Raw genomic sequence first — 27,731 nt, forward strand, 5'->3', positions numbered from 1 at the left:
TGACCAGCTAAGGAATCTAGGAGAAGATGGAAAATGGAAAAGAAAGAGGTGTGGGCTAGTCTGGGCTGATCATTTGGGTCTCTGTTTCTGGACAAATTTTTAACCAGATATTACTTGGTCTTATTTTGCCTTGTAGGAAAGGGCCTGCCTATCTTTGCAGTCATTATCATCAGTTTCCTTTGCTGTATGGTGGTCTTCATCACGGCTTATGTCATACTCTGCAGGAAGACATCACAACAAGGTAAGTGATGAGTATGACTGCGTGACTTTTGGTCATTCATTGATTTTGGCAGTATAGTTGAGCATAAACTCTATATCTGGCTGTGTGTTAGGTACCTCAAAGAGTTCCCAGCTTAGTTTGGGAGTGAGGCTAGGGGTAAATAAAGTCAGACATGCAAGCCAACAATAATAATACAACTTATGAAAATCAATTTACAAAACTTTGGTACCCAGACTAGTACAGCCATCTCTGTAATGGGTTGTGTGATGAGGACACAAGAGAAGGCGAAGTCACAATCTTTGGTCTCAACTTGCTTACCATTTATTTAGGGGATTTAATATAGAAGCATAGAGTTTATCAAAACAATGAATAGCAATAAAGGCTATGGACTCAAAGCCTGGAGTTCAATACAATAAATCCTAGAGGAATCCAGAGAGGAAGAGAATCAGTTAGGGCTAGAGTAATTAGCAAGGACTTTCAGAAGAAGGTGGGACTATGACCAGGCCTTGGAGAATGTAAACAATTTGGAAAGGGGTAGTATTCCAGGAAGGAGAAATTATATGAATAAAGATCTAAAGGTTTAAAAGATAACTGTTAGTGGGGTTATCAATAAAGAAAATTCATGTAGCTGAGCAATGAGAAAATATAGGGAAAAGGGAAAGTTAATTTCCGATACAGGTCTTGAATGACAGATTAAAAAATTTGGACTTTCTTCTCTAGGCCTTGCAAAGGCACTAAAAGACACCAATTTTTTTTTTAAAGCAAAGGAGTGACATGATGAAGGTGCAGTTGTCAGGGGAATTTTACAACTGTAAGCCAACAGAGGAAGAAAAAGAGAATTTAGATGTTAATTCCTTTTTTATTTATTTTTTATTTAATAATTTGTTTTTGTTACAGATGTTTCTCATTTTCCCCCCATTAACACCCTCCTCTCCTCCCCCCCCAATCCCCAGCTTTGTTGTCTGTGTTCATTGGTCATTCATACATGCATGTAAGTTCTGTGGTTTATCTCTTCCCCCCCAAACCCACCTCCTCTGAAGTTTGTCAGTCTGTATCCCACCCTAGTTGCCTAATGGATAAGGTATTGCCCCCCTAGATGTTAATTTCTAAGTAAAATCTAGCTACACCTTAATACTTGCTACACTAGCTGTTTTACCTATCAATTGTGTGTCTATTTCACTGTAGCAGCTCCAACTCCCAAACAACCTGGTTTGCACATGGTTCTCTCCAATCAAAGAAGAGAAGGGTATCTCCTTTTTCTCATCTTAAGTATCAGCTTTGGTCCTGGCCAGTTAGCATGGCTATTAATCATGAAACCAAACTTGGAAGTAGAGATACCTCAAGTGGCCAAAAATCCCAGAAGTACCTAAAGTAAAACATTCATCATAGTCTCAATGAGACTGGTTATAAACTGTAACAATATCAGATTGTTTACCTCCCAGAAATCTTCCCAGTCTCCTCCTGGCCCAGGGAATAGAGGTCAAAATGTAGCATTTCATTAAAGGCCCTCTATAACATGGCTCTAACTTATCTTCTCTACTGCCACTACTTCTTTAGACCAAGTTTCATTTCCAGTTACTGAGATCAAACAGGCAAATAGGCGGTACACTTTACACCTTAATACTTTATCCCTTCCTGGATTGCATTCCCAGAATTCTTGATTTTTACCTCTCTATAAGGAAGACAATTTGGGGGCATCGATTTGATTCAACATGCAGTTAGTTTCCATTGCTTATCGTTGCCTAACATGTGCCAGGCACTAGACATATAAAAATGTAATAGACATAACTCCTGAAGTATGGAAGCTATCAGGCCAATGGAGGAGGTAAGATGGAAATACAAGGCTCTATCACAAGACAGAATACCTACTGCAGCACGCCACTTTTAATTTGTTATGATGTTATGCCTGCATTCCTAGTTGCATCCCTGAAAGATTATAAGCCCCTAGAAGACAGTACCAAGAGACATTCATCTTTGTACCAGGATATTGAGCCTTTAAACCTATGTGGAATATAGATGTTTCTCCTAGGGGGTCTATTTCATGATCCTTCTTGTGTGCAAGGTCGGGATGAGTTCATTTGGGAATGGCTTAGGCCATGGTTCCTGACACATCAGATTATTTCAGCCCCTGCTGTCTAGGCTTTGGCCTGGCTGCCAAGTTTCCCACAAGAACTCTCTGGGGATCTTCAGCAAGATTCCTGGGTAGGAAGTGGATTCAGTTCCAGTGTCCCTCTCTTCATCACACTAAGCAACTGCTACAGCTCAATGCCAAAGAGGACAGTTACCAACTGTGCTTCCTCTTCCTTTCCCTGAGAAATCTACATCCTCGTGTTTCAACTCACCTTCCTAATACTGCTCAGTTTTTTGGAAAGCTGAAATTATTGCAATTCCCTTCTATGTCTCCTCTTCCTTTATGTTTTGACTGATATTCAAGGTCCATGCTTGGCCCTTGTCCACTCCCCATGGAGACTTCTGACCTGATTTCTCCTTCTTTTCTAGATCACATCTATGAAGTGGCCAGGTAAGACCGCCTCTTTTCTTCTATCTTCTAACTCTTTCCCTGCCCTCAATTCTGTAGGTTACTGGCATGGAGGAAATGGGGTTTGGCACAATCATAATCCTAAGCTCCAAGTTCTTCAGGGTCAGGGCACAAATTTCTTCCCTTTTTGAAGCACCTCCTGATATTCTATTGTGGCCCACCAAACACACAGGATAATTCAGGTCCACCAGTCCTCTGTTCCCAGAGGGTGATAGTCTGAGGGTCAGTTGACAAGGATTGGGACAGAAGGGTGGGAAATCAGTGTCCCAACCTCAAGTCCCTTCTTAATGGGTGGTGGGCTCTTGGGCCACAGGTTGCATCCCAGTGAGGCCAAAAACTCTGGTGAAACCATGAGGGTGGCCATCTTCAAAAGCGGCTGCTCCAGCAAAGAACCAGCTACCCGGACTCTAGGCAATGACTCCTCTGATGAACCCTGCCTGGACCAGCAGTACCAGATCATCACCCAGATAAATGGTGACTACACTCGACTGCTACACACAGTTCCCCTAGATTATGAGCTCCTGACCATCAAGGGCAAGAGTGTCTGTTAAAACTGCCCTACTAGTTTGATGACATAATTGCCTTTTAGTTCCTGCTTTCTGCATGCCCCCTTTCTCTTCCTGGATAGCCCAAAATGTCTTACCTGCCAACATTGGGATCCCTAAGTGTGAGTGGCTTTGCCTAAGAAGTTGTCATGTGCACACAAGTAAGCCTGCTTCTGAGTTTGGGCCCCAGGTCCTTCTAGTATCCCTGCCTGGGGCTTCTGCTACTTCTCTCCAAGCACCAGAGGGAAGTTCCCATAGCATTAAGATACCAATTAACTTTGACCTCTTGTCACCATAAGACCAGAGGGAGGCTCAACTCTGCCAGCTCAAGGGATCAATTGTGTCCAGTGCCAGATTGTTCTTAATTGAGGTTGTCATATAAGAGTCCAGGATTCAGTTCTGCTCTTACACCGTGAGCCTAGTACTCTCATACTCTTTTGGTGCTCAATAAATATCTAACTGTAATAGCAACCTTGATTGGTGTTCTCTCAAGTACCTACTGAGAGTTATTAAAGTGAGACTAGAGATGATTGGAACCCTGGGAGTATAAATAGCACTTTTGTGTTTTTTACCCACCCACCCCCATACCACCCTTACCTCACTTCAAAGGTGGGTCTAGCTAGAATACAATAAATTTTTGGTAAAATACTACTTAAGTGCCTTCCATTATTCCCTTCTAGCTCCACCTGGATGATTCTTCCGAAGTCAATTTAAAACCAATGAGCTCTTATCCTGTCTCAGAAGACTGTGAATGCAGAGATAAAGGGTTCTTCTTCTTTCCAAAGTATGAATGTACCACCCTCAAGGAGTTTCACCTTTGGAATATTAAAAATTTTGGAATACTTGTATTCTTCATAGGTCATCCCTATCTCCTGGTCCCTTCTTACAATGTCTTACAATGTGGAGTGGGGTTCAGAGAAAAGAAGTCTTTCTCCTCAAACAGGAGTAGAGAATAAGAGAAAGAGAGAGGAGAGAGAGAGTGCATGTGTGTGTACATGTGTGCACATGCATATACCTTTAAATCAGTCTCTTCTGTGGGGACCTGTTCTGGGACAGGCCAACACTGCTTTCCCTCCCTCATATAATTCATATTAAATCAATTTGTCCCTTCTTCAAAGAAGCTGACATGTTGCCATTTTTGTTTCCAATGCAACCTCAAGGTCAGCTCAGATTTCACCAGGAGCTACTCTCCTTTGGGATGAGTGCAGAAGTAAAAATATCACACACAAGTGAACAAGGAGGAGTCCTCCACTTCATCACTACTAACCTGCCAAGTCCATGGTAAAAACCTCAGCATTTTCCTCATCCCCGATGCCAGCTTTACATAGCTTGCGAAAGGAGCAAGTTTTTCTTCCCCATCATGCTTGCAGTTCTCTAAAACAGGGTCCCCACCCAGTGGAAACCTCAGCTTCCTTCATGAAACAGCTCTGTGTCCAGACCCCACAGCATTTGAAAACATTCATTATTTATTCCTACGACCTTTAGAGAAAGAAATTACTGAAGTTGAGAAGAGAATCCTAGTTGCGCGTCCCTTGTTAAAAGGACCCCCAAATCAGGGACTACCCCCTCCATAGAAGCTATGGACACCCAGGAATATTTGAGTCTCTTGTCTTGGAGAGCTTAGAGATTGTTGATTCTAACTTTCCCATGATACAAATAAGGAAATGGAGCTCCCCCAAAAAGAGTGACTTGTCTTAAATCGAACACATCAAGTAAATGGTAAAACAGAGTCTGGATTCAGATCTGTGAACTGCTAGGAGAATATATTCATTGCAACAGAGAGACTTCTAGAGATCAGCTGTGTTCCCAAACTGATCTTTTGTTTTTTCATACATGACAAGCCAGTAAAAGAGTCCTAGGTATAGAGCTACCCCAAAACTTCAGGATAAGAATAAACAAAAATGGGGTGATAACACAGGACCTGTATTAGGTAGGTGGCTGGTCGGGGGAAACGTAGAGGAGTAAAAAGAGAAGATCTCCAGAAGAGAGGGAAAGTATGAAGTTCCTCTAGGGCAGTTTTTCAAATTTTGTTCCATGGAATAGTAGATCCAAGAGATGGCCCACAGGAAAAATATCACAATCAAATAGGTATGGGAAATGTTTCATTCAATAGCTCTTGGAGATTTCTAATGCAACATTAGAATATTAAAGGCTCTATAATATCCTGCAATAAAGCACCTGTATAACTTTGTATTACCAAGTAATTCCAAAACACATTTGCCCTCTGAACCTACTTTTTTTTTTTTTTTTTTTTTTTTTTTGGATCCCCTCTTGTAGCCTTTGATCCAATTTATCAGGAAGAAAACCCATTTATGTTGGCTATATTTTGCATGCCTTATAGCATTGTAGTGACCATAATTTAATTTTTTTCTTCATAAAAGGTCTGGGTGGTATGTGTCCCAAAGGCTAACAAATAGTGAACTAGTAGAAAGTGAATCAGTCAGTAAACATTTATTGAGTGTTTTCTGTAATCACAACCCTGTGGGGTAGGGATGAAATAAAGAGACAGCAATCAAGGAAACACAATCTTGTTCTCTAGAAGTACACAACCTAGTGGGAAATTTAAAAAAAATATCTTCCAGAAAAGTTCACTAACAATTCAAGCAATGTCATTGGGCAGTAGGAGATAAAAAGGTACATACAAGGACCCAGGCAAGAAGTGATTTGAGAATGAAGAAAGAAAAGTCTAGGTTGACTTTCAAAAGTCCCTGGAGAGACTAAACTTTGCCTGGGCCAGGAAATATGGGAAGAAATTGAATAGGCAAGAAGAAATGGAGATGGTGTTCTCACAAGGAGAAAAAGCATGAGGAAAAGAAGAGAGATAGGTAAGGTCAAAGTGTGTTTACAGCCAAGGCTGAGTGTCAGAAAAATGGGTTTCTAAACCCTGCCATGATGGTTGTGTGAGACTTCTGGTGTCCTTGCTGGGAGACTCTGGAAGGGGAAAATGAAGGGGGAAAAAAGTAATGAATCAGGTAGCATTTCATCCCTGGGCCCTGGATACCTTTTCAAGACTATTGTGCCCCCCTCAGGCTCCTACAATATATGTACATAACCCAGGGCTGTGGCTTCCAGGGCTATCTGACTTTTCCACTAATAACCTCAGATACAATGCTTACATTATCTCACAGTTACCTAAAATAACTTGTGAGAGCTTAGTTGGTATTTGCCATGTGTTCTTTTTTCCAGTTGATAGTGTTTGTTGTATCCCAACTGCCCTGGCCTGGAGCTGCTAGGCATGTGCCGCACTTGGGGTATTTGACAAACTGACACTCTACCACATGGAGTGTCCAACTCAGCTTGTCAAATACACGGAGCGTGGCACTGCAGGAGGCCGGGCCAGGGGCTTCAATGGGGAGGCAAGATCTTCTTGGGAGATGTGGTCCTAGAGAGAAAGAGAGAAAAGAGTCATACCCTGAACCTCAGGGAAACTGCACAGGCTGTAGGGAGTAGCCAAAGCACCAGAATAAGGGAAGTGAACAAAATAGGCATAAGGCTCCTAATCAAAAGAGGAATCCTGAGGTTAGGTAGGGAACTCTGAGTTGAGACTGCAGGTGAGGCCCCCATGCTCAGCGGGGGATTCCTCAAGCCTCAGTCTTGGGCATTTTTAGGGGTCTCAAGCTTTAGTGGGATCCTCCATGTAGCATCGAGAGAATAATTTGGTCATCATCCTGCCTCCCTAACCTCAGGAAGGGGCTAGGCTCCAGAGTCAGTGTCAGTGCCCCGCTTCCCTTCCCAACCCTCCCAGATAATAGTCTAGAGTGTTATGGATGTGAAACTTAAGCATTGAGGCTAAACATGACTTTAAGTCCTGGCTCTGCCATTAATAAGCTGGAAAATCTTAGATAAATCATTTCATCTCTCTGAACCTCAGTTTTCTACATTCCCCAAGTGGGTATAAGTATAGTATGTACCTAATAAGTTATAGTGAGAATGAAATGAGATAATGTACATAAAATTCTCAGTTCGTTATTTGATACACAAGAAATACTCAAAAACAATGGCAGTTGTGCTGCCAGAAGAAAAGCAAGAGCCAGTGACAATTGATTTAACAGGGTCAGGACAAATGAAACAAATTTCTGATAGCCTCAACCTTACCTAACCATGTTTCCTTGTATCATCAGGACTCAAGAACTGCAACTATAAAACAACTAGCATCTAGTTTCACCTACTCATGTTATAAATGATTAAATGAAGGCTCATTTTGGAGAAGAAAGTTGCTAAAGGTCATACACGTTGTTCACAGTTTGGAGTTGTGCCATATATCAACCCATTGTGCCTTCCAGCTTTCCTCATCACTCCTCTTACCTCCTTCTGTACTTATCTCTCTGGGAAAAGAGAAACATATCAACAAGGAAGGCAAAAGACAGGCAGTAGTCTTGGCAGTGAGGCGCTGGAATCCTTCAACCCACAGCCATCAGGGAAACAAGGAAGCTGCCAGAAGCATTGTCAGGCCTGGACCTTCCGGGAGAATTCCCTTGGCAACACCCAGATCCTGTTGTTAAATATTCCAGGATGTCTGTGTCAAATTCACCCCCTTCCTAGCAGTGGCAGTTTATCTGTTAGAAAGTAGTTGACCTATATTAAATACTGACATGAAAAATGTCACAATAGAAAACTGTCCCATGAGGCCAGAAGGCCGTCTCAGCGAAAACAAGGCAGAATACTTGTCTTTTTTTTAAGTTTTTTTTTTATATTAACTGTTTTAATTTAATGTATGTTGGTAAGAGGGTGGCATGCCCCTCTAATTTAAGATATTGTAGTGACTTCAAACCTAAAGATTTAAAATGTATTTCTCATTCCTTCATTTTCCTCTCTACATATCTAGTCCATCCCAAGCCACCCAGAAGTGTGTCTTTTTCAGCCAAAGCAACAATCATTGTCAACCAATATGACAGAGTAGAAAGATCAGACAATCTTGGAACCTAATGCTGCTTTGGGTGCCAACTAGCCAATTATGGCATTGAGAAAGTCTTTCTTTGACCCTCGGTTTTCTTCTCTGGCAATGGGGACAAGAAGTCTTACCTGGCAGAGTTGTTATAAAAGTGTTCAATGAACATGCCAGGGCCTCCCAAAAGTAGTCCACTGGTACTTTAGCTCAGTCCTTGGAGCTGTGAATGGAGGGCAACCAAATAAGCTGATTAATAAAATTTGAATTCAGGGTGTCAGGGGAGAGACAACTGGTGATTTAATCTATCACCACCCTCATTGGCTACAGCCTCAGTGAGAAGACTTGGATAAACTGGAGGCATCCACAGCTTCCTGAACATCTTTTCTGACTTCATCAAAAAGGAAAAAAAGATATAAGGGAGCTAAAGATTCCTTCTTAGTACACCAGAAGTTGAAGAGCTTTATAAACCATATTGACCCAGTATTAATGTAAGTGGTTGGTGGCTGAGCTGAAAGTAGTGTTATTTCCACTCTTGATGTTCTAGTCCATGCCCCTCCAATAGGGTGTATATAAGAAAAGCAGGTTTAGTTGAGAAAGGCTGACCAGACCCATAGGGAAAGGAGGTGGATATCTACATGAAGCAATATTGAGGGATTCTGAAAGCTCTTCTCTATCTGTCATGCTACATAAAATATCATCTGTCCACTGCTCTATTCTGGAAGGGCTAACACACCAAGCAGCAGGACCTACCTACAACTGACTCAGTTGGGCCTTCCCATACTAGGGGCAATCTGAATTTTTTTCAGACATGGTTCAGCGCCCTGTTCAGCCCCACCCAGAGATATTTACTCAGCATCATTTTCATGCCCTTTCTCAACAGAGAGCTGACAACCATCCTTCCCCTCTGAACTCAAAGTGAGTCATAGAATGAAGAAAGGACTTGCTCAAAGCTACACAGTGGATAAATGCCAAAACCAGGACTGTTACTCAAATACCTTGACTCCTGACTTCAGAGAGCATTCCACTTCCATGTGTCTATCTCCTAAACAGCATATTTTGGGAGGAAATATCATTTTCCCTTCTCATTATTTTAAGCTCCAGGATAAAAGACTAATAGGAACCTTCTTCTACCCCACCCTTAACCCAAGATCCCTGAGAAGGGTTCAAGGAGATTGAGATGGGCAGGTCCAAGCCACTTTTGGTAGCCATGGACACTATTCTAGCTTGGGAATCCAAGCAGAGAGGACAAATGAATACTATACCTGTTACTGGAGTGGTGCCTTGGTCTCAGAGGAGTCACAGGTTCCCTGGTGATGAGCCAACCTGCAGGGCCAGAGGGAACTGGGCTTTATGCCGTGAGCTGGAACATCGTGTGTTTTGAAGGGCCCTTGGTGTCTTCAAGAGGAAACAGAAATGAGGAAGATAAGGCTGAGGTTAGCCAACGGAAATCTGGGTGCAAAATGACAAAACAGTGCTGTTGTGAAAGGGTCCACTAGTGCAGCAACAATCCCCACTGCCATGCATCCGCCCACTCCCAGACAACCTCTAACAGATACTGGCTCGCTGAGCTGCAGAGTCAGAACAAAAAGCCCCTGACAACCTTAGCTCTGCCTATGGGCCAAGGAGGTTCCCCAGAGCTACTGAGGGAATCCTAAAATATCAGAGCTGAGGTATTATCAAATGAAAATCCCCAATACCAAATTGAGAAATTGAGCCTCTGAGAGATGAAAGAAAATGTCTGATAGCAAAAAGAGAATTAGTGGCATAGCTGGAATTTGAATTCATTTCTATCAACTTCAAATTATGTGTTTTCTCACTCTGTAAGAATGCCTTCCAAACCTGAAATAGTCTTTTTACTTCCCCGTCACAGCTACATAATTTCCAAGTTCCAGTCCAAAATGACAATGAGAGGCTCCTTGTAAAAAAATAAGAAGAAGAAGAAGAATTACAAGATGGCAACAGTAGAACATTAAGCCAAGTGTGGGGTCTTTCTAAGCATGGGCCCTATGAAAGTTTACAGCTCACATACTTATAAAACTGGCTCTACTGGCACAGGTCTGACCACAGGTCACATTCAAGCATCCAAGAGCCTTACAAAAGGAAATAAAGGAGGAAATGTATGTATGTTAAATAACTTTGCATATGCTTTACATGCATTATCTCATTTAATCAACAATCCTATAGTATGGTATTTTTATTATCCTTATTTATAGGTGAGGAAGCTGAGGCACATGGAAGTATAAAGGGCCTTCCTTAAGGACAAAAAATTTGAAAATAATGAAGAAATGACGATCCACACGCAGGTCTTTCTGACTCCAAATGTTTGACTTTTTCAACTCTCTCACATTGGCTACAAGGAGAGGGGAGAAAAGTAGTTGACCTTGAGAAGAAAGAGGTGGTGCCAAACCCTTAATTGTGACCTTCAGACTTTATATGAGACATGAAATATATGAGAAGAAAGTAAATGGCTTCCTAGCATCTTGGGTTTGCAATCTTTAGGCAGTCCCCATTCAAGGTCAGGGAAATGCTTGATTCCCATTATGCAGTGCTCTACATCATGAATCCGGAGGACATGGCAGATGGGAAAGACGATTACTGCAATGCTGTCAGGGTATACTTGGGATCACCTTCAATGATGGCCGTGCCCAAGTCCCAGTCCTTAGTCTATATAGCAAAAGTAAGATCCAGGGAGGTACTCAATTCCCAGTGAATACTCTATCCAAACTACATACAATCTTATAAATCCAGGTTCAAGAGAAAAGACCATATCCCAGGAACCAGCAGTTCTGTACCTTAGCTCCAGATCTGCTAACTATGTTCCCTCCCTTAGCCATGATTTTCAATTTAACCACCAGAAGTTGAACTAGATGGTCTTGGTGGCCTCTTCAACTCAAACATCCCCTGGTTTCTTTATAAACCCCTCTATCTCTGCCACCCCTCACAGTGTGCTTTCTTGTGAGGGACTAAAGGCTCTAAGAACAGCCTGGGATAGAGATTCACTTGCATTCACACTACTTGAAAGAAAACTTCCTTCTTCCAAAATAATGTAGTGGCTTAGTCCTCGTGACCTGTTTCCCCAGATCTTGCATCTAGAAAGATTCAGTTCCTTTTTCTTTTTGGTTTCTGACTAAAGCTTGGGGTGGGGGCAGGATTGCCCTGTGGGCACTTTCTTAAGGAAGGACTCCCCCCTTCTTCCTACTCACAACATAGTGATTAAGTTCATCTACAAGCTTTTTCTTATTTTCTCACCTATAAATTAAGGTACTCTACTGTTTTTGTTGTTGATGTTTTGTTTTTAAACAGGAGCCTTCTGGGGACATTGTCTTCACCTCGAGTAGTAATTAAAAGTGATCACTTTGGACATCACAGCAGGTCCATAAAAGAGAGCATTAGGAGCCAGGAGGACCTGGAAATCATGCCACCTATGCAGAAGACCTGAATTAGTGCAAAGGGCATTGGGTTCCTCAGAGTTCTTCTTTACCTTACAAACACAAAACATGCTAGAAAGGGCCAATAGCACAAAGGGTTTTCCTTTAGGTCTACTGTCCATGCAAAAGACACAGAATCCTCCCTTTTTGGATGTTCTCTGAGTTGGCTATGCTTATAAAGGGGGATGAGGGAGATAAGAGTTGAATGGGGGCTCAGTCAGGCAGTGTTGAGATCCCACACTGTAGACTCTTTCCTTTATTAACTCATTGCTGGAATAAAAAGAACACTGAATTTTGAGTCAGAGTTCCTGTGTCTTAGAACCTAGGTTATACACCCTGGCTTTTAGACCCAGCTCTGTAACTTACTAAATTCCCTTTAAAAATCATACACAGCCTGCCCAGCCAGTATGGCTAAATGGTTGAGCATTGACCCATGGACTAAGAGGTCACCAGTTCAATTCCCAGTCAGGGCATATGCCAGGGTTGCAGGCTCGATCTCCAGTAGAGGGTGTGCAGGCGGCAGCCAATCAATGTGTCTCTCTCATCGGTATTTCTATCTCTATCTCCCTTCCTCTCTCTAAAACTCAATGAAAACATATATTTTTTTAAAAAAATTCATGCACAGCCTGTCCGAGCCTCAGCTATCACATCATATTGAGGGATTCTTGGGCTGGAGGGGAGAGGGATACAGGCACACACCCAAGGAACTATGTATTTCTACAGTGTGAGAGAAGTTATTTGACACAGGTATGAAGTACTATAAAAAATGTGGGTAAGAAAGGTGTGACTCTTCCAGGGCAGAGGGTGAAAAGGTGGGGATGTCTAGAAAAGTTCTTAGGGAAGTGGATTTTAGCTAGATCTTAAAAAATGGAGAAAGAAAACAACAATGTTCGGTATCTCTGGAAAACCTTCTCTGACCACCCCTCTCTCAGCAAAATTAGTTGCTCCCTGCTTTGCCCACCTCTAGTCTTAAAAACCTGTCCATTCTGCAGACTTTTGTGTTTGTCTCCCAAAAGAGACCAAGAACTTCCCAAAGTAGTAACTGTGTCTGATCCCTTCCTTTTTTCACAGGGCCAGGAAAAAATAGTTGCCCCAGACTGAGTTGAATAAACGGATGTGTCAGTGAATAAGCAAATGAAGGAGAACTCCTTAGCCCAAGGTTCCCATATTCCTTAGCTTACCTAACCTCCCTGAAGGAACTCAGAAGGTCCCCCCTTCAACTCTGAGTTCATCTCCCTGCTCATCCACCCCCACCTCCTATCGGAAGTCTGTAAAGAAAAGGCCCCAGGGACAATTGCAAAGCTGAGACCACTTCCTGTGCAAGAGCCTGGTGTCCACATACTCCACCTCAACCCTGGTTATTGCTGTGCACATGATTGCACTGGAGTTTCCTCTGAAAGGAAACTCAAAGCCTAATGCAATGTATAGGGCACCCCCAGGCCAGAGCTGAAGAACTCCACGTACATCTGGGCCTGGGGATAGAGAGTTCACTATGAGGTTCCCCACAAACCCAGTGATATGGACAAGGTACTTGGCAGCAATTAACCTACCAAGTACAGCTCAACTTCATTCAACAAGAGTGTTTTGAGCACTTACTGGCTACAAAGTTTTAGGCTTGGTACCAATGGAAAAAATAAAATTACAACAGAGCGGTAATATACATGTAATAGAAATGTGAAATGTGAGCCACAAATTTTCCAATAGCCACATTAAAATTTTGAAAAACAAATAAGTGAAAGTAATTTTGATGATATATTTTATTTAACACAATGCATCTAAAATGTTATCTTAACCTGTTAGCAATGTAACCATTTTTAATGAGATATTTTACATGTTTTGAAATGTGGTGTGTATTTTATGCTTACAGTATATTGAATTTTGGACTAGCCATGTTTCCAACGTTCAGTTGCCACATGTAGCTAGTAGCTACCACATTGGACAACATAGGCATAAGATGTTACCCTTGCCCTGGCTGCAGGCTCGGGTGGAGCATCATCCCATACACCAAAAGCTTGTGGGTTTAATTCCTGGTCACAGTATATACCTAGGTTGTGGGTTCATTTGTAGGTCAGGACACATACAGGAGGCAACTGATTGATGTTTCTCTCTCACATTGATGTTTCTCTCTCTTTCTCTCCCTGTCTAAAATCTTTCTCTGTCTAAAATCAATAAAAAAAAAAAAAAAGATGTCCTTGGGTGAGGATCAATAATAATAATAATAAAAGGTGTGAACCCTACCCTCAAAGAATTCACAGCCTAGTCCAGGAGCCAGACTAGTACATCAGTATGTACAAGAAACAAGTAATATAGTGGAGCTGCATGCATAGAAAAGAGCACTGTATCACAAGTCAGGAGACCTGGGCTTCAGTCTTTTCTCTGCCACTAATTCTCTGTGTGACCTCCAGTAAATCCCTTTCTCTATATGGGACTCCATATTTCCATCTCCACAGTGAGGCTGAACTATATTTATTCACTCAACAAATACATTTTAAATACTTTCTAAGTATTAGGCATGGTAGGAGACACTCAGGATACCGAGATGAACAAGACACATAAAATGCCTGCCTTCTTGACACTTACAGTGTGATGGAAAATAGGTACTAAATAATTCAAGTAAATATGACAAAAAACGAGAAAGCACAGAGACCTGGGAGAACACATAAGGGAACCTAATCCACCAGGCCTGAATATGGGCAAGAAAACCTCTCAGAGGAAGTAACATTTGAAGTGAGACTGAGGAATGAGTGAACCAAGTAGATAATTGGTGAAAAGCCATTCCAGGCAGAAAAACAAAAAAGAAACAAACAAACAACAACAACAACCAAAAAAATGGTAGGTGTACAGGCGCCAGGAAGATAAAGAGGTTAATGTGGCCTATAATAGAGTGAGCAAGGGAAAAGCAAGGTAGGAGAGGTAAACAGGGGGTCCTAACTGAGGAAGGCCTAGTATACTAAATTGAGAGTTTGAAACTTATTCAATGAGATATGAGAAGCCAGAGAAAGTATAATGATGCTATGCACTTTCATATCGAAGCCAAATAATTTTGTAGTCTGGGCCATGGAAAGAAAAATTAACTTTAACTGTGTAAACTAGACACTTCACAAAAGTGGTAACATTTTAAAGACCCTTGAAGGATAATAAGGTCAGAGAAGGACATTCCAGGCAGGGGTGTGAATGTGTGTAAAAATACAGAGGTAGGAAAGAACACGTTGAACTTGTGTGAATAGAGGGACCACTGATGCAACAGGGTAAATATAAGTCTAAGAATATCTTTGAATATCTATCGATATTCATACACACCAAATGTGTTATTAGAGAAGCCAAAGACCTTGGACCTACCAAGAGATTCATTTTGTACTGTAATTATAATAATAAACACATATTGTGAATTTACTAAGTGCCAGACACTGTCTCAAGTCCTTTACATGTATTAGCTTATGTAATATCCTCATGACAACCTTATGAGGGAGATACTATAATTAGCCCCATTTGACAGATGAAGAGCTGAGGTTCAAGGAGGTCATGTAACTTGCCTAAAGTTAAACATCTAGTAAACAGCAGAGGCAGGAGTCAAATGTCATGCAAAAATTTATGAAGGGTAGGGCTTTTGAAGCGATCTACAAAAATATATATTATGGCTCTGGCTAAGAAATACTAAACTCAAGTCAGTTATCATCTCAGTCTACAAGGGCAGTTTTATAAAAAAAAAAAAAACTCAATTAATTTCCAATTTATTGTCATTAGACAGGCTAAGCTGAAGAGGACCTTTGCTTAGCTTCTTCTAGCAAACAATGTAAATAAGATAGGAGTACCAAAGAGTTGTTTAAAGACTAAGAAAAGCACACTGGTTCCACTTTTCACTTCCTATACCTATTCCCAGCCACAGTCCTTCAGAAGCTTTCAACTATGACAAAAATAACTGAAGTGACCCTAACCAATCTTTCTTATCTGTTTCCTACAACGTTCCACCTAATCCCCTAGGCTACAGTTTTGAATATACGAGGAAGGAAGAAAGGACGAACCAACTTATGATAGCTCATTGCATACATTTGGAAGAAACAAAACTGCATTTCTTTAAAATATATACTCTCTAATTCAGACTGGGGTGGACAACCCTGGAATCACTGATTTGGCATAACAGAGTATTTTCACCTTCCTCGTATTTTCTCTGACTAAAGCAAGGGCAAAGATGGTGCATTCTGTGAGGACAAAATATAATTTAGGTTAAACCCTTGAGCTTACACCACAGCTAAACATCTTCTAGACCTAGGAAGCTAGAATTTGATTTCGCATTGATTTAGGAGGCAATCAATTCCTACATCCTTCTCTCTGGGGTTAGTCATCAGGAAACTTCTCCTTAATTTTCCTGTCCTATATTTGCATGTGTCAGTTTCCATAGGCTCATCTAAAGAGAGTCGATCATCACAATTCATGTGGCAATAGATAGTTAAGAATTTCCAATGTATAACTTGAACTTTTCTAACCCTAAAACAGATGCTATGGTGTAGATGGCCAAAAGTCTCTTACTGTTCAAGTGTGTTAGAACCAGTTCTTGACTGATGACAGATATTGGAGGTTGTCAAGTGGGGCCTGTGTTATAGGGCCAAGAGCATTGAGCTTGAAGTTCAAAAACCCAGATTTGAATTCCAGTTTGCCACTTTCTAGCCATGGGGCCTTGGGTAAATTAATAATTTTTCTCACTATCCATTTCCCCTTCTCAAAATTAAGCTAATAAATAGGTATATAAGATTTCAGGAAAGTGGTATACTTGATAGCGCCTGTCAAGGCCAGAAAATACAAGGTTAAAAAGATACATATCGGCACAAAAAGAGGTTCTGCTCCTCTATTCTAGGTTCTAGCAGAATGGAAAGTGAAAAAGAAAAGAAAAAAAGTTTCATTGAATGTTTGTTATGTACCATGTACTCTCAGGTCTATTATACCACTTATTCCTCTCAACAACCCTGTAGAATAAGAATTAGTTTTATTTCACAAATGAGGACACTGAAGCTCAAAGAAATTAAATAATTCCCTTCAAAGTTATATATTTAGTAAGTGGCAGCACTGAGGTTCAGACATTTATCAGTTGTTCCCCTAATAAGGCATGAAGGCAAAGGTATGTTGCAGAGCCTGAGAGTTTCTCTAACTACCTATTAAGCCCACTTCTCTGACCCACTGATGCTATCAGACATCCAAGAAGCTCCCTGGCTTGTCTCAATGCTTGGCAATGAAAGTGGGAGGAGGGGTGCATTGCAGGCCTCTCTGATCAGTTTGACTCCATCCAGGGGAAGGTCCGCTCTTGGACATTGTGGCATGTATTCCCAAAATCCACAGGTTTTCCCACCATCTCATTTTTTTTTTTTTAATCCTCACTCGAGGATATTTTTTCCATTTTAGTTCAGATAGAGTGGGAGGGAGAGAGAGAGAAAAACATCAACATGAAAGGGACACATCGAGTGGTTGCCACCCGCACGACCCAACCAGGACCAGGGACAAACTGCAACCGAGGTACGCGCCCTTAGCGGGAACCGAACCCGGGTCTCTCTGGACCGCAGGCCGACACTCTAACCACTGAGCCAAACCGGCCAGGGCCCCACCATCTTATTATGTATTAAAACTCAACAGGGGAATGAAAGGGGGGCATGGTCAACTGGAGACTCCTGTACACTGTGTTCATAGGACTGAAAAAACAGAAGTGGGGGAAGACAGCCAAGAGTTGATTAATGGCTACTATGTCCTGGGCACTGTGCTGGATACTTTAGGCACATCATCTCATGTAATTTTCACAACCATTCTAGGAGGTTGAAGTTGTTCTCTGCTTTCAAAAGATGAAGACAATAAAGTTCAGATGGCTCAAATGACTTACTTCAAGCCACTCAGTAAGCAGCTGTGCTAGAGTACAAACCAACTTTCCTTTCTTCTGTACCACATGCCACCTGGAAGAGTTATTTTAGTACATTTCACTGCCTCCAGGCTGGATCATACCAATTTTTATTCCAAAGCAGAGGTAGAATTGTTTGTAATTTGGGGTGAATTGCAAATATAGAGATTCTCTCACTTCTCTTGCCATGAGTTATGTTCCTCTGGCAGGAAGTTGATCCTCTCATCTAATCTGAACCATGCCTGTTGTGGTTTAAGTCAACTTCCCCTCCCCTTATCCTACTTCTCCTCCAAACATTTTTCCCTGAGTTGCAATTTGCAGCCTCCAACCTCTAGTACATATGTTGAACCTCCCACTTTGACCCTTAAGACAAGCAAAGGGGTTTCAGAACTGAGTTTAGGGCCATTGCCACCTCACCTGCTTCCACTACTCCACTGGCTGTGCTGTCAAAAAGTTTATCAATCCAATGGCCTCTTCTCAGAAGTCATCCTTTGTGTTCCTTCGTCTGTTCATTTCTTGGCCTATAGGCATAATCAAGTCACAACCGAATCTTTCCAGTGCCCATTCAATATGACCTTCCTGAAAAAAAAAAAGTAGTTTCTTTCCTTTTTTAAAATTTTTTTCTTTATTGATTTTGGAAACAGAGGAAGGGAGAGGGAAAGAGAGAGAGAAACATCAGTGAGAGTTCAGCCGGTGTGGCTCAGTGCTTGAGCGTCCACCCATGCACCAAGAGGTCTCTAGTTCAATTCCCAGTCAGGGCACATGCCCAGGTTATGGGCCAAATCCCCAGTGAGAGGCATGCAGGAGGCAGCCAATTGATGTTCTCTCTCATTGATGTTTCTATCTCTCTCTCCTTCTCCCTTTCTCTCTCTCTAAAATTAATAAAGAAAAAAAAGTAAAAAAGAAACATCAGTGAGAGAGAACATTGATTGACCGCCTCCTGCACACCCCACACTGGGGATTTGGCCCACAACCCGGGCATGTGCCTTGATCGGGAATTGAACCGAAGACTTCTTGGTGCATGGGTCAATGCTCAACCACTGAACCACACTGGCTGGACAAAAAAAGCACTTTCTAAAGGTTTCCTCATTGTTTAACCTCATAATCCAGTATAACTTAGCTTTTTATTTGTTCTGTATCTCAATTTCTTCTCTGGTCCTGCTATCTGGTGTCACCAAATTACCATGAAATCCTAATCAATAAAGCCAAAAGCCTCTCTATTAGCTCTCATTTCCCTCAACATCTGCCAGAGATGTCTCTGTCAGCCACTCTTTCTTTTTTAAAGCCCTGTCATCAACTGGTTTAGAGGATATCCTCTCTCTTCAGACTGAATTCTATCATTAGAAGCCACGCAAGCATGGTTCACGTGAGATGTAAAGATCAACTTCCTGCCAGATAATCATAGCTCATGGAAGGGACCGTCTTTGTCATTTGTTTCCCTAGTGTCTAAAACACCACCTGATCCAGAGTAGTGTTCATTGAAAATTGTTGAATTTGTTTACCTATAGTCCTGTGATTCACCCATCTTTCTGATCAGTCTCCTTGGTGTTCTCCATAAGCTCCTCTTTCTTTTTCTGTTTCTTATTATGTGTTATTGTTTTCCAGGGCTCTGTTTTTATCTTTCTGTGTATGTGCATATGTCTGCATGCTTGCTCAGACTCTCTGTCTCCCATTTCCAGATCAGTAGATTCAATAAAAGATTGAACATATACAACTAAATGTCTAAGTCCTCATGTCCATGATCCTAAACCTCAAACAGAACTGCTCATCATCCTGGAGGAAATTTATATTTCCATGGAGGGAATTCAAGATAGAAAGATCAGTTACCTTTGACCACCATTATATGTTTATCAGTATGATTAATATTAATATTAATTAATATGATCATTATTAATACTTATTAAAACACTTACTACCTTATACCATGTTATTTTATGCCCCTGTCTTTCCCTTGTTACAGCCTGGAATTGCCTCAAGGACAAGGGTTTCTGTCTAAATTAATTTCTATATCCCCAGTTTTTGACACAGAGTAAGTTACTGTTTAGAAAATGTTAGCTAAATGAATGAAGAGTAACAGTGTCAGCTCCCAGAATGTCTGCATTGAGAGAACAATCTTGTTTCTAATGATTAAGATGAAAAAAAATTTAATGAATATGACATTTAATTTTCAGTCAGTATTATCTTTCTCCTTAAACTTTGGTATTTAGTGTCAGAATGATCTTTTAATAACACAGCTCTGATGGTGTCACTCCACTGCTTAAAAAAGATCATTGACTCTCCATTGCACAAAGCTAAAAGTCAAAGTTCCTCAGCAAGGTGGTCAGTACCTTTTACAACCTGTCCACAACCTATATTTTCATCCTTCTCCGCCCATACTATGTTTCAACTACAACATGCTCTATACTCTAGTACACTTTTGACCTTTCCACATGCCTCTCTGTGGACCAGAAAAGTTTCTTAGTCCCATCACATCTGTTGTGTCAGGAGATCGTGTATTTGTTCTTCAGGTCCAGCTCAGTTATCACCTCCTCTGAGAAACCTCTCCTGGACAAATTGTCCTGTACTTTGTGTGTACCTCGATTATGGCCTGATCACATTGTATTTAGTTTATATCTGTTTATGAGGCTAGAAGGTGAGTTATATCAGGCAGAGGCCTTGATTTATTTGTTTTTGGATTCCCAGGACTAAAAAAGTTCTAGCATGAAGCAGCCTTTCTGTAAATTCTTGTTAAATCAGACTAAAATACCTATTGAAAGATTAATTCCATACATGTTCAGTCCTTAACTCCAGTCTTACTCTATTCCAAATCTCTTTACATGGCAGTGGTCTCTATTTCCTTAGGCTTCATACCTAGCGTATAATAGGCTCATAGAAAGAGCTAGAATCAGGATCTGGCTAGAGGTGAATATAGAATGGCACAGCAAGTGGGTTGTCTTTGAAACCTCTGCTTTCTTCCCATGGACATGCAGGGGAAAAATATGAAAAGAAACAAACACAGTTTCAATCAGGGTTATATTCCTGTCACTTTAGGTAAGGAAGACGAGGCAATGAAAATCAGAGAGAAGGAGAAAAAGGTGGGGGTGCTGGAAGGAGGAAATCTGTCATCTTAATTCAAAAGGCAAAGCTGTGAATAAACCTTAGTCCCTTGGGCAGTTACTGGAAACGTAACTAGGCTCAATTGACTTAATGACTATGTTTCTGAGAATTTACAGAACTCCTTATCCTGAATTAGGAGCTAACAGGCAGATGGCAGAATGCAGACATAGAATGTTGTAGGACAAAAGCCAAGGTCGGACAAGACTATGACATAAGCCTAGATCCTGGCTTTGCCACTGACCCACTTGGGCAAGTTTCTTCCCCTCTCTGGGCTTCAGTGTCCCCATCTGCAAAATAATGAGATTGGCTCTTTAACTTTACAAAGTGAGACAGAAATGCCTTTTAAGTGTATGTGCTTACTTGTTAAGCAAAGATTGCTCACCCTGGGACACATTCCATTTTTCAGAAGACACCTGAAGTCTACCTGATCATATTCCATGAACTCACAGAAAGCAGATGTAATACAGAGGGTTTTGTTTTATTTCATTAGTTTTTGTTTAATTCCACAGAATTATAACCCCCAAACAGCTGGGGATTCTCGTGTTGGCTGAACAACAATTTCTGTCTTACTTGGAAAAATCTATTCTGGGAGCCAAATTAATCAGAAAGTTGCTTGATGAGAACACAGACAGAACAAAAGAGATTAAATGAGCTTAATTAATTCTTCCCTTCCCCAAACTTCCTCAACTAAGATGGAATGAAAGGAGGTTCAGAGTCACCTATTTATTTTCTGTGTCCCCTAGACACCACTATGGATACAATGACCACATTCAGCTCTTGGTGCTCTTTTTTTTCCCAGTGTTCATGCAGAACCCCCCACCCCCACCCTTCTGCATCATTTTTGCAGATAAATTAATCCTGTTGATGAGGCTTCTGTAACTTCTTTAACATTCTGTCAGACCGCTTGAGATTACACCTTAATTAGATTTCTGATATCTGTGAAGCCCTGTTCTTTCCTATTTTGATTAGGGTGAGTTCTTGTCCCCTTAAGGGCTTTTTCAGGTGGCTAATCTGTTGCATGCTAGTTTTACTGGGTGAAAACTCAGAAGAACCTTTTGCTTGAGGTGGAGAGAAAGGAGCAGGAAGATCTCACATTGCCCTCATTACTATGTACAAAGAGCTCTGCCCTCTCCCCTGGTGGAAATAAGGAGTGGGCTTGAGGGACTCTGGAAGATTCAGTGGATTTGCAGACACACTTTATTTCTGTTGACATTATTGATGTAAGGAACTTGGTGACTACAGTACTGGGTTCTTATCAAGGTTAAAAATTACTTCATGGGAAAAGACCTAAGCCCCGGAGAAGTTGCTTCCGTGATGAGGCAGGATTGTTGAACCTACTAGTCAAAGAGAGGATGTTATATTTTCTTTTATTCTTACTCTTCTCTCTTCACCTTCCCTTCTTCTTCTACTCATTCCTGTCTTATCTCCTCCTCTCCTTCACCTTCTCCTGTTCTCTACTTCAAGCTGGGATAGATATTAGAACAAATGTTGGGATAAACCTGAGCCTGGGGTTATAACTGGATGTATCCACTATGAGTACTTTGAGTTGCAGAAGAAAGAAGGAGGGGGAGGAGGGGGTGGAGGTGGGGCAGAAAGAGGGAGAAGGGGAGGGAAAGGAGGAGGAGGAGAAAAGAAGGTTATTGGAAGTAAATGGAAATGCATGTGAAACCCTAGGTTCCCTTAAAGGAAAGCACTTGGAGCCTTATGTATAACCCAATTCCAAGGCCTCTGCCCTGACCAGGATAAGTCTTATCCACCCAAAACATTGTGCTGCAGTTTCTGCTCTTCCTGGAAATACGTGCTGCTAAGAAAAACTTTGCTAGCATCCAAAGGCACAACCATACTGTCAAAGGTTCACAAGACGACTTCCTCCCTTTGCATCCAAGATGGAGTACCTCATCCACACCTTCTTTCTAGGCAGTGCCAAGAGTCTGGTGTGTCCATTTAATTTTTAGCTCAGATGGAACTGTTTCAGCCCTACCCAAGTAAATTATGCCTCAAGTTGAAGAGGGATGTACTTATCTATTGGACAGCTTGAGGCAAAATCACTTCATCTTCCAGAGCTTCAGCTTTCTAACTGAAAGATGGGGTCATAGATTGAACTAGTTTATCTCTCCAAGCTATAAGGGCCCTCAGGGACCAGATATTCTCACCTCCTTGTTATGTAGATAAAAATGCTAAGACTGCCCTGGCCGGTTTGGCTCAGCTGTTAGAGCATCGGCCTGTGGTCCAGAGACACCCAGGTTAGGTTCCAGCTAAGGGCATGTACCTCGGTTGCAATTTGTCCCCAGCCCTGGTTGGGTTGTGCGGGTGGCAGCCACTCCATGTGTCCCTTTTACGTCGATGTTTCTCTCTCTCTCTCTCTCTGTTCCTCTCTCTCCCTCCCACTCTATCTGAACAAAAAATGGAAAAATGTCCTCGGATGAGGATTAAAAAAAAATACTAAGACTGAAGAAATTTTTTTTAAAAATTAAAAAACATGGGAAAGGGACAAGCTCGCTCCTGGCACATAGTATATACTCAGTAAATGCCAGTTCTTTTCTGCTCCATTAAAGAACTCTTAACAAGAATGGGTCTAAAAGCAAGGGGATTCCTAAGGTTACATCCAGTGCCATTTTTGCATACTTCATTGCCTCTAGTTGGCTAGCATTTCTAGTCAGCTAGACTATGTACACCTCTGGCTCTTTCTTATCTCTGGGTCTTTAGACTTCCCTTGGTTGACTCCTTCTCATTCTTCACTTCTTAGCTTAAAATATCTTCTTCATGAATGACCTCTCTATGGTTGGAATCCTAACTAAAGTAGTTCTCCTTACCCCTTTTCCTTCACACATTCAGCACCCTACTGATTTCCTTCATAGTACTTCTTATCATTTGGGATAATTTATTTTTTGATCAATGTACATGTTTATTTCTGGCTACCTTCCTGGTTTTGGACACTGCATTTTGTGATTGGTAACTCTGTGAAATAATGAAACTGTGTCTTACTCATTGATGTATTGGCTAGTGCTTAGCATAATACCTGGCACATGGCAGGAGATATTAAATAACATAGCCGCGGCTCAGTGGTTGAGTGTCGACCCATGCACCCAGAGGTGGCCAATTCGATTCCTGATCAGGGCACATGCCAAAGTTGTAGACCCGATCCCCAGTGGGGGACATGTGGGAGGCAGCCAATTGATGTCCTGTCTAATCTATGTTTCTCTCTCTCTCTCTCCTTTCCTCTCTCTCTAAAATCAATAAAGAAAAGGAATTTATAAAATATAATAAAATAAATAACATAGTGGTTAAATGACTAGTGCCCCTGATACAAAATAAATCAGGATAAGAGAAGTTGATATTACTTGGGTCAATGTTATGATTAGGTTGAAATGGAGAAGTCAAAGCCATGGAAAGGTTAAATAATTGTTAGGGTTGGATGGACATGAGGCTTCAGCAAGTGCAGAGCTCAGGCGCTGGGCATGAAAAGATGATTGAGTGAGGGAAGTTGAAGAGTTGAGTATGGGAAAGGTTGCTTTATGGCCCACCTCTCTTGGCCCTGACATTTTCAAGTATAAAACAGGTCATAATATTTGCCCTACCTACCTTACAGGACTGTTGTGAGGTCTGATGTAATAATAGATGTGAAGGAGAAAAGTAGGATAGGGAGGGAACTCATGAGTGAATGGCTTATCTGCCACGACCCCTAGGACAGGCTTGCCCTGAGATGGCCTCTGTAACTGCCTCCCCAGCCTCTAGACTGCAGAGTCATTGTGAAAGAGAAGTCCCAGCAGCAACAGTCTGGACTTCTAGCCCTTACCTCCTCAGTTGCTCAAGAATGACAGTTAGCTTTTGCATCAGTCTCTCTGCACCATTCTGCTCCCCACCCACCATACTATCTCCTAAATCATCCTAAAGCCTATGTGTGGCAATTTCCAGGCTAGCATTTCACCACCACTGTGGCAATGTTTTGGTCTCCCAGTCTCAGGGACCCCAGGGTGGTGATGGTAGTGGCAGAAAACAGGTTTCCTGGACCCCTTAGCATGACACCTGGTCTTTCTGAGAACATGTCTGTAAGGCTATCCTGCTCTCCCCTCAACTGCTTATAACTTTGAGAGTTTAGGTTAATTTGACAAATTGGGTTGGTTTTCTTAAAGCCCAGCACTGGAAAGTAAACTTAGATAAGGTCGGATCCAATAACTGGTAAACAGTCATCCTTGGCAATGTCCTTTTCCCATTGTTTCATTTATTTGAAAAACACATGAGTACGTACTCTAATCTGGGTCATTGTGTAGTGAGGAATATAGCTAAATAAACAGCTTTGCCAATTAGCCCAATGTACTCAACACTATGCTATGTCCAAGCATAATACACAATATAATATGTATAAGCTACAGTGGCAAAATAGATCAGCTTTCTGGGGAGCGCAGGAAAGGTCAACACAGAAGATCTTAACTTAGAGTTGAAGGATAAATAAGATGATAGTGGTCACTTTACAGGTACATGTGGGAAGGAGGGCATCATAAACATTCTAGAAGAGTATCCTAAAACAGTATGTGCAAATATATGGATATATAAAGCATAAAGGTAAGTTTGGGTGACTAAAAATCTGTATGGTTGAGGAATAGAGGAGGTGAAACTGAAGTCTGCATCATTGAGAACCTTGAATGTCAGGCTGACTTTAGAATTTGTTCCCAGAACATTGAGAAATTATTGAAGGAAATACTAAACTCCATTTAGCACCTCACCAAAGTATATCTTTAGATACATTTTGTATACAAAGTATATTTTCAAAGTAAACCTAGATTCAAACAACCAATCTGACAAATGTGCATGTAGTTATGGGAGCAACAGGACCAAATCTTTGGAACTGATGCTATGTTGGGAAATGTAAAATCTATGTCAACCATACCACTACCTAAAAATATAATTGTACATTTCTGCATAAAGATATATAAATACAGACCAGCCTTATTTTCCATATGTGTTTCTAGAAAGTCAAGAGCCCAAACTTTTCTCAAAAGATTAAATATTGATGAAGAGAAAGAGACAGTTCAGCAGAAAAACCAAGATTGTGCTAGCAAGGTTGCCAAGCAATCCTGAAATTCTAGGCCTGTTTGACGTAAAGGAACTGAAACTTGGGGAGAAGAAGTGCAGATACTAGATGGCAAATAATATCTTGACCCATACCACCCCATATCCTTCATCTCAAAATTATCTTCTTTATATGTCTCTTTATGCTGCTGTTCTCTAGTTTTTAGATCTAAAGAGTGGATTCATTTCAGCCTAAACCCTGAGGAAGAGGGGGCACTATTATGAGCTGAATTGTGCCTCTCCCAAAAAAATTGGTATGTTGAAGACCCCAATGCCTTAGAATATGATTGTATTTAGAGATAGGGCCTTTAAATAAGTGATTATGTTTAAATGTGACCATCAGGGTGAGCCTAGTGTCCTTGTAGGAAGAGGAAATTGGTACACAAAAGCACACCAGGGATGTATGCATGCTGAGGAAAGGCCATGTGAGGCCAGTGGGAAGGTGGCCATTAACAAGCCCAGAGAGAGACCTCAGACCAAACCTGTGGACACCTTAATCTTGAAGTTCTAATATAGGCAGAGACCATTATTTTAGTCCACTGTTCACTGATCCTTCTCTCAAGATACCATGAGTCCCTGGCAAAGGGAGGCCTTCTTAGTAGTCTGGAAAGATCTCTCTCTTCCTCTTTAGCCACTATGACCATGTCACCTCATGAGCAGCAGAGCCTAAGCAATGAGGCCAGCTTTCTGTGTCTTCTACTTTAGGTCTAGACAAGGTGCCAAGTGATTTTTTCACTAGCATATTTTGTTCCTTTTTTAAGGTCCCCAGAAATGGGCAAAGACAGGATAACCTTGGAAGGAGTACAATAGGTGGTAGGTCCCAGAAACTTTTAGGTAAAGCCAATGGAATGGCAGAAAATTCCTGGATTTTTAGTCAAGAGACTTCTGTGTTCATCTCTGCTAGTAACTAGTTGTGTAACTCTTAAAAAAAATTCTTAGTCTCTCTAAACGTTGGCTTTCACATCAATAAACAGGTGACAATGTGTATCTCACTGGTCTCTTATAATGACTAAATGGAATGATGTATAAAAGCTGATTATTATAAATTCTAAAGGAGTTGAACCTGGGATAGTTATTATGAAGGTGTGCCAAATCCCACAAGAGGCACACCCTTTATCCAATCCCGGCTCCTCTACTTGCTCATGAAGAGGCCAAGTTAGAACAAACTTGATTCTTTTTGGAAACTGACCCAAACAGAATCAACAAGAAACATATGAGCTCAGCCCTTTGCAGAAAAAGTTGAGCCTGAAAAAAGAATTTGGACACACATTACTGATGTGACAGGAATCGAATGTGTCCCAAGTCTCCATCAAGAGAACAGGTCATGTTCCAAGTCCAATCCTTAGGAAGACATAGCAGGAATGGAATTTGGTATACAGAAAACAGTAACCTACTCAATTATGTTGTAACTTGGCTGAAGTTACTGTTATGTTGTCATAACAGAGAGAAGGTTTGGGTGGTGGGGAGTGATGGTCTCCATGGAGGCTAAAATAAGAGGAGACGAAAACAAAAGAATATGTCAATGTAGCACTGACAATGTCCCACAACAGGCACCACCGAGTCTATAGATCAAAATGTGCCACAGAGTCACTAATCTCCCCAAATCTGGAGAGACCAATTTATCCAGCTACCCTGGTTCCAGGGGTGTGTCCCAGAATGGTGTCCAAGTCCTTTTGCCTTAATCCTCTTTTCTTCAAAGCCCCCTTTTGCACTTCTGTTTGCTGTCCTGATTGGACTCACCCTACATCAGAACAACTTGAATAAGTAGCAGGTTGGGGTTATTCCATTTTGTTTATGGAGAATGGAAATTAGTTTCCCCATGCTTGATCAACTCTGGATGAGGTTTCTAATCTCACCAAGCTAAATTGAGACTCTGAACCCATGGTGACCTCTCTCCGCAGCCTACTCTTTGCCAGAAATCTCTCTTGGTAGTAGCACTTGATTAATTGTTGAGGCCTTGTTTGGATCAGTTCTTACTCAGTTCTGAATTCTGTCCTCTATTCTCCTCAGACTTGCTTAATGCACACACACACACACACACACACACACACACACACACACGTTCAG

General features: G+C 41.4%; 1 protein-coding gene, 1 long non-coding RNA gene and 1 pseudogene across 5 annotated transcripts in view; 2 read left to right on the forward strand and 1 right to left on the reverse strand.

Annotated features, from left to right (window-relative positions):
* VSIG4 (V-set and immunoglobulin domain containing 4) overlaps window positions 1–4,043 on the forward strand; it is a 40,950-nt gene extending 36,907 nt beyond the window's left edge. Inside the window, exons 5-8 of one of the 3 annotated variants that reach the window (XM_036270829.1) lie at window positions 137–241; window positions 2,720–2,741; window positions 3,073–3,233; window positions 3,985–4,041. In XM_036270829.1, the coding sequence (XP_036126722.1) occupies window positions 137–241; window positions 2,720–2,741; window positions 3,073–3,233; window positions 3,985–3,998 (302 nt within the window). In that variant the 3' untranslated portion in view covers window positions 3,999–4,041. Of the gene's footprint in view, window positions 1–136; window positions 242–2,719; window positions 2,742–3,072; window positions 3,311–3,984 lie in introns of those variants that run through there. The other 2 variants (XM_036270830.1, XM_036270828.1) reach the window with 2 other exon arrangements.
* LOC118635857 lies at window positions 3,908–9,712 on the reverse strand. Of its 2 annotated transcripts, XR_004960574.1 has the most exons (4): window positions 9,455–9,712; window positions 8,327–8,412; window positions 6,437–6,686; window positions 3,908–6,235 (listed from the first exon to the last, which is right to left on the reverse strand). It is a non-coding gene; the product is annotated as an uncharacterized LOC118635857 (long non-coding RNA). The 2 variants fall into 2 exon arrangements; XR_004960573.1 differs by having other exon boundaries at window positions 3,908–6,686; window positions 9,455–9,688.
* A 1,004-nt stretch (window positions 9,713–10,716) lies between these two features.
* The window catches only part of LOC118636060, a 59,247-nt pseudogene continuing 42,232 nt past the window's right edge, over window positions 10,717–27,731 (forward strand).

This window comes from Molossus molossus, unplaced genomic scaffold, assembly GCF_014108415.1.
Source record: "Molossus molossus isolate mMolMol1 unplaced genomic scaffold, mMolMol1.p scaffold_m16_p_2, whole genome shotgun sequence".
Taxonomy (NCBI): Eukaryota; Metazoa; Chordata; class Mammalia; order Chiroptera; family Molossidae; genus Molossus; species Molossus molossus.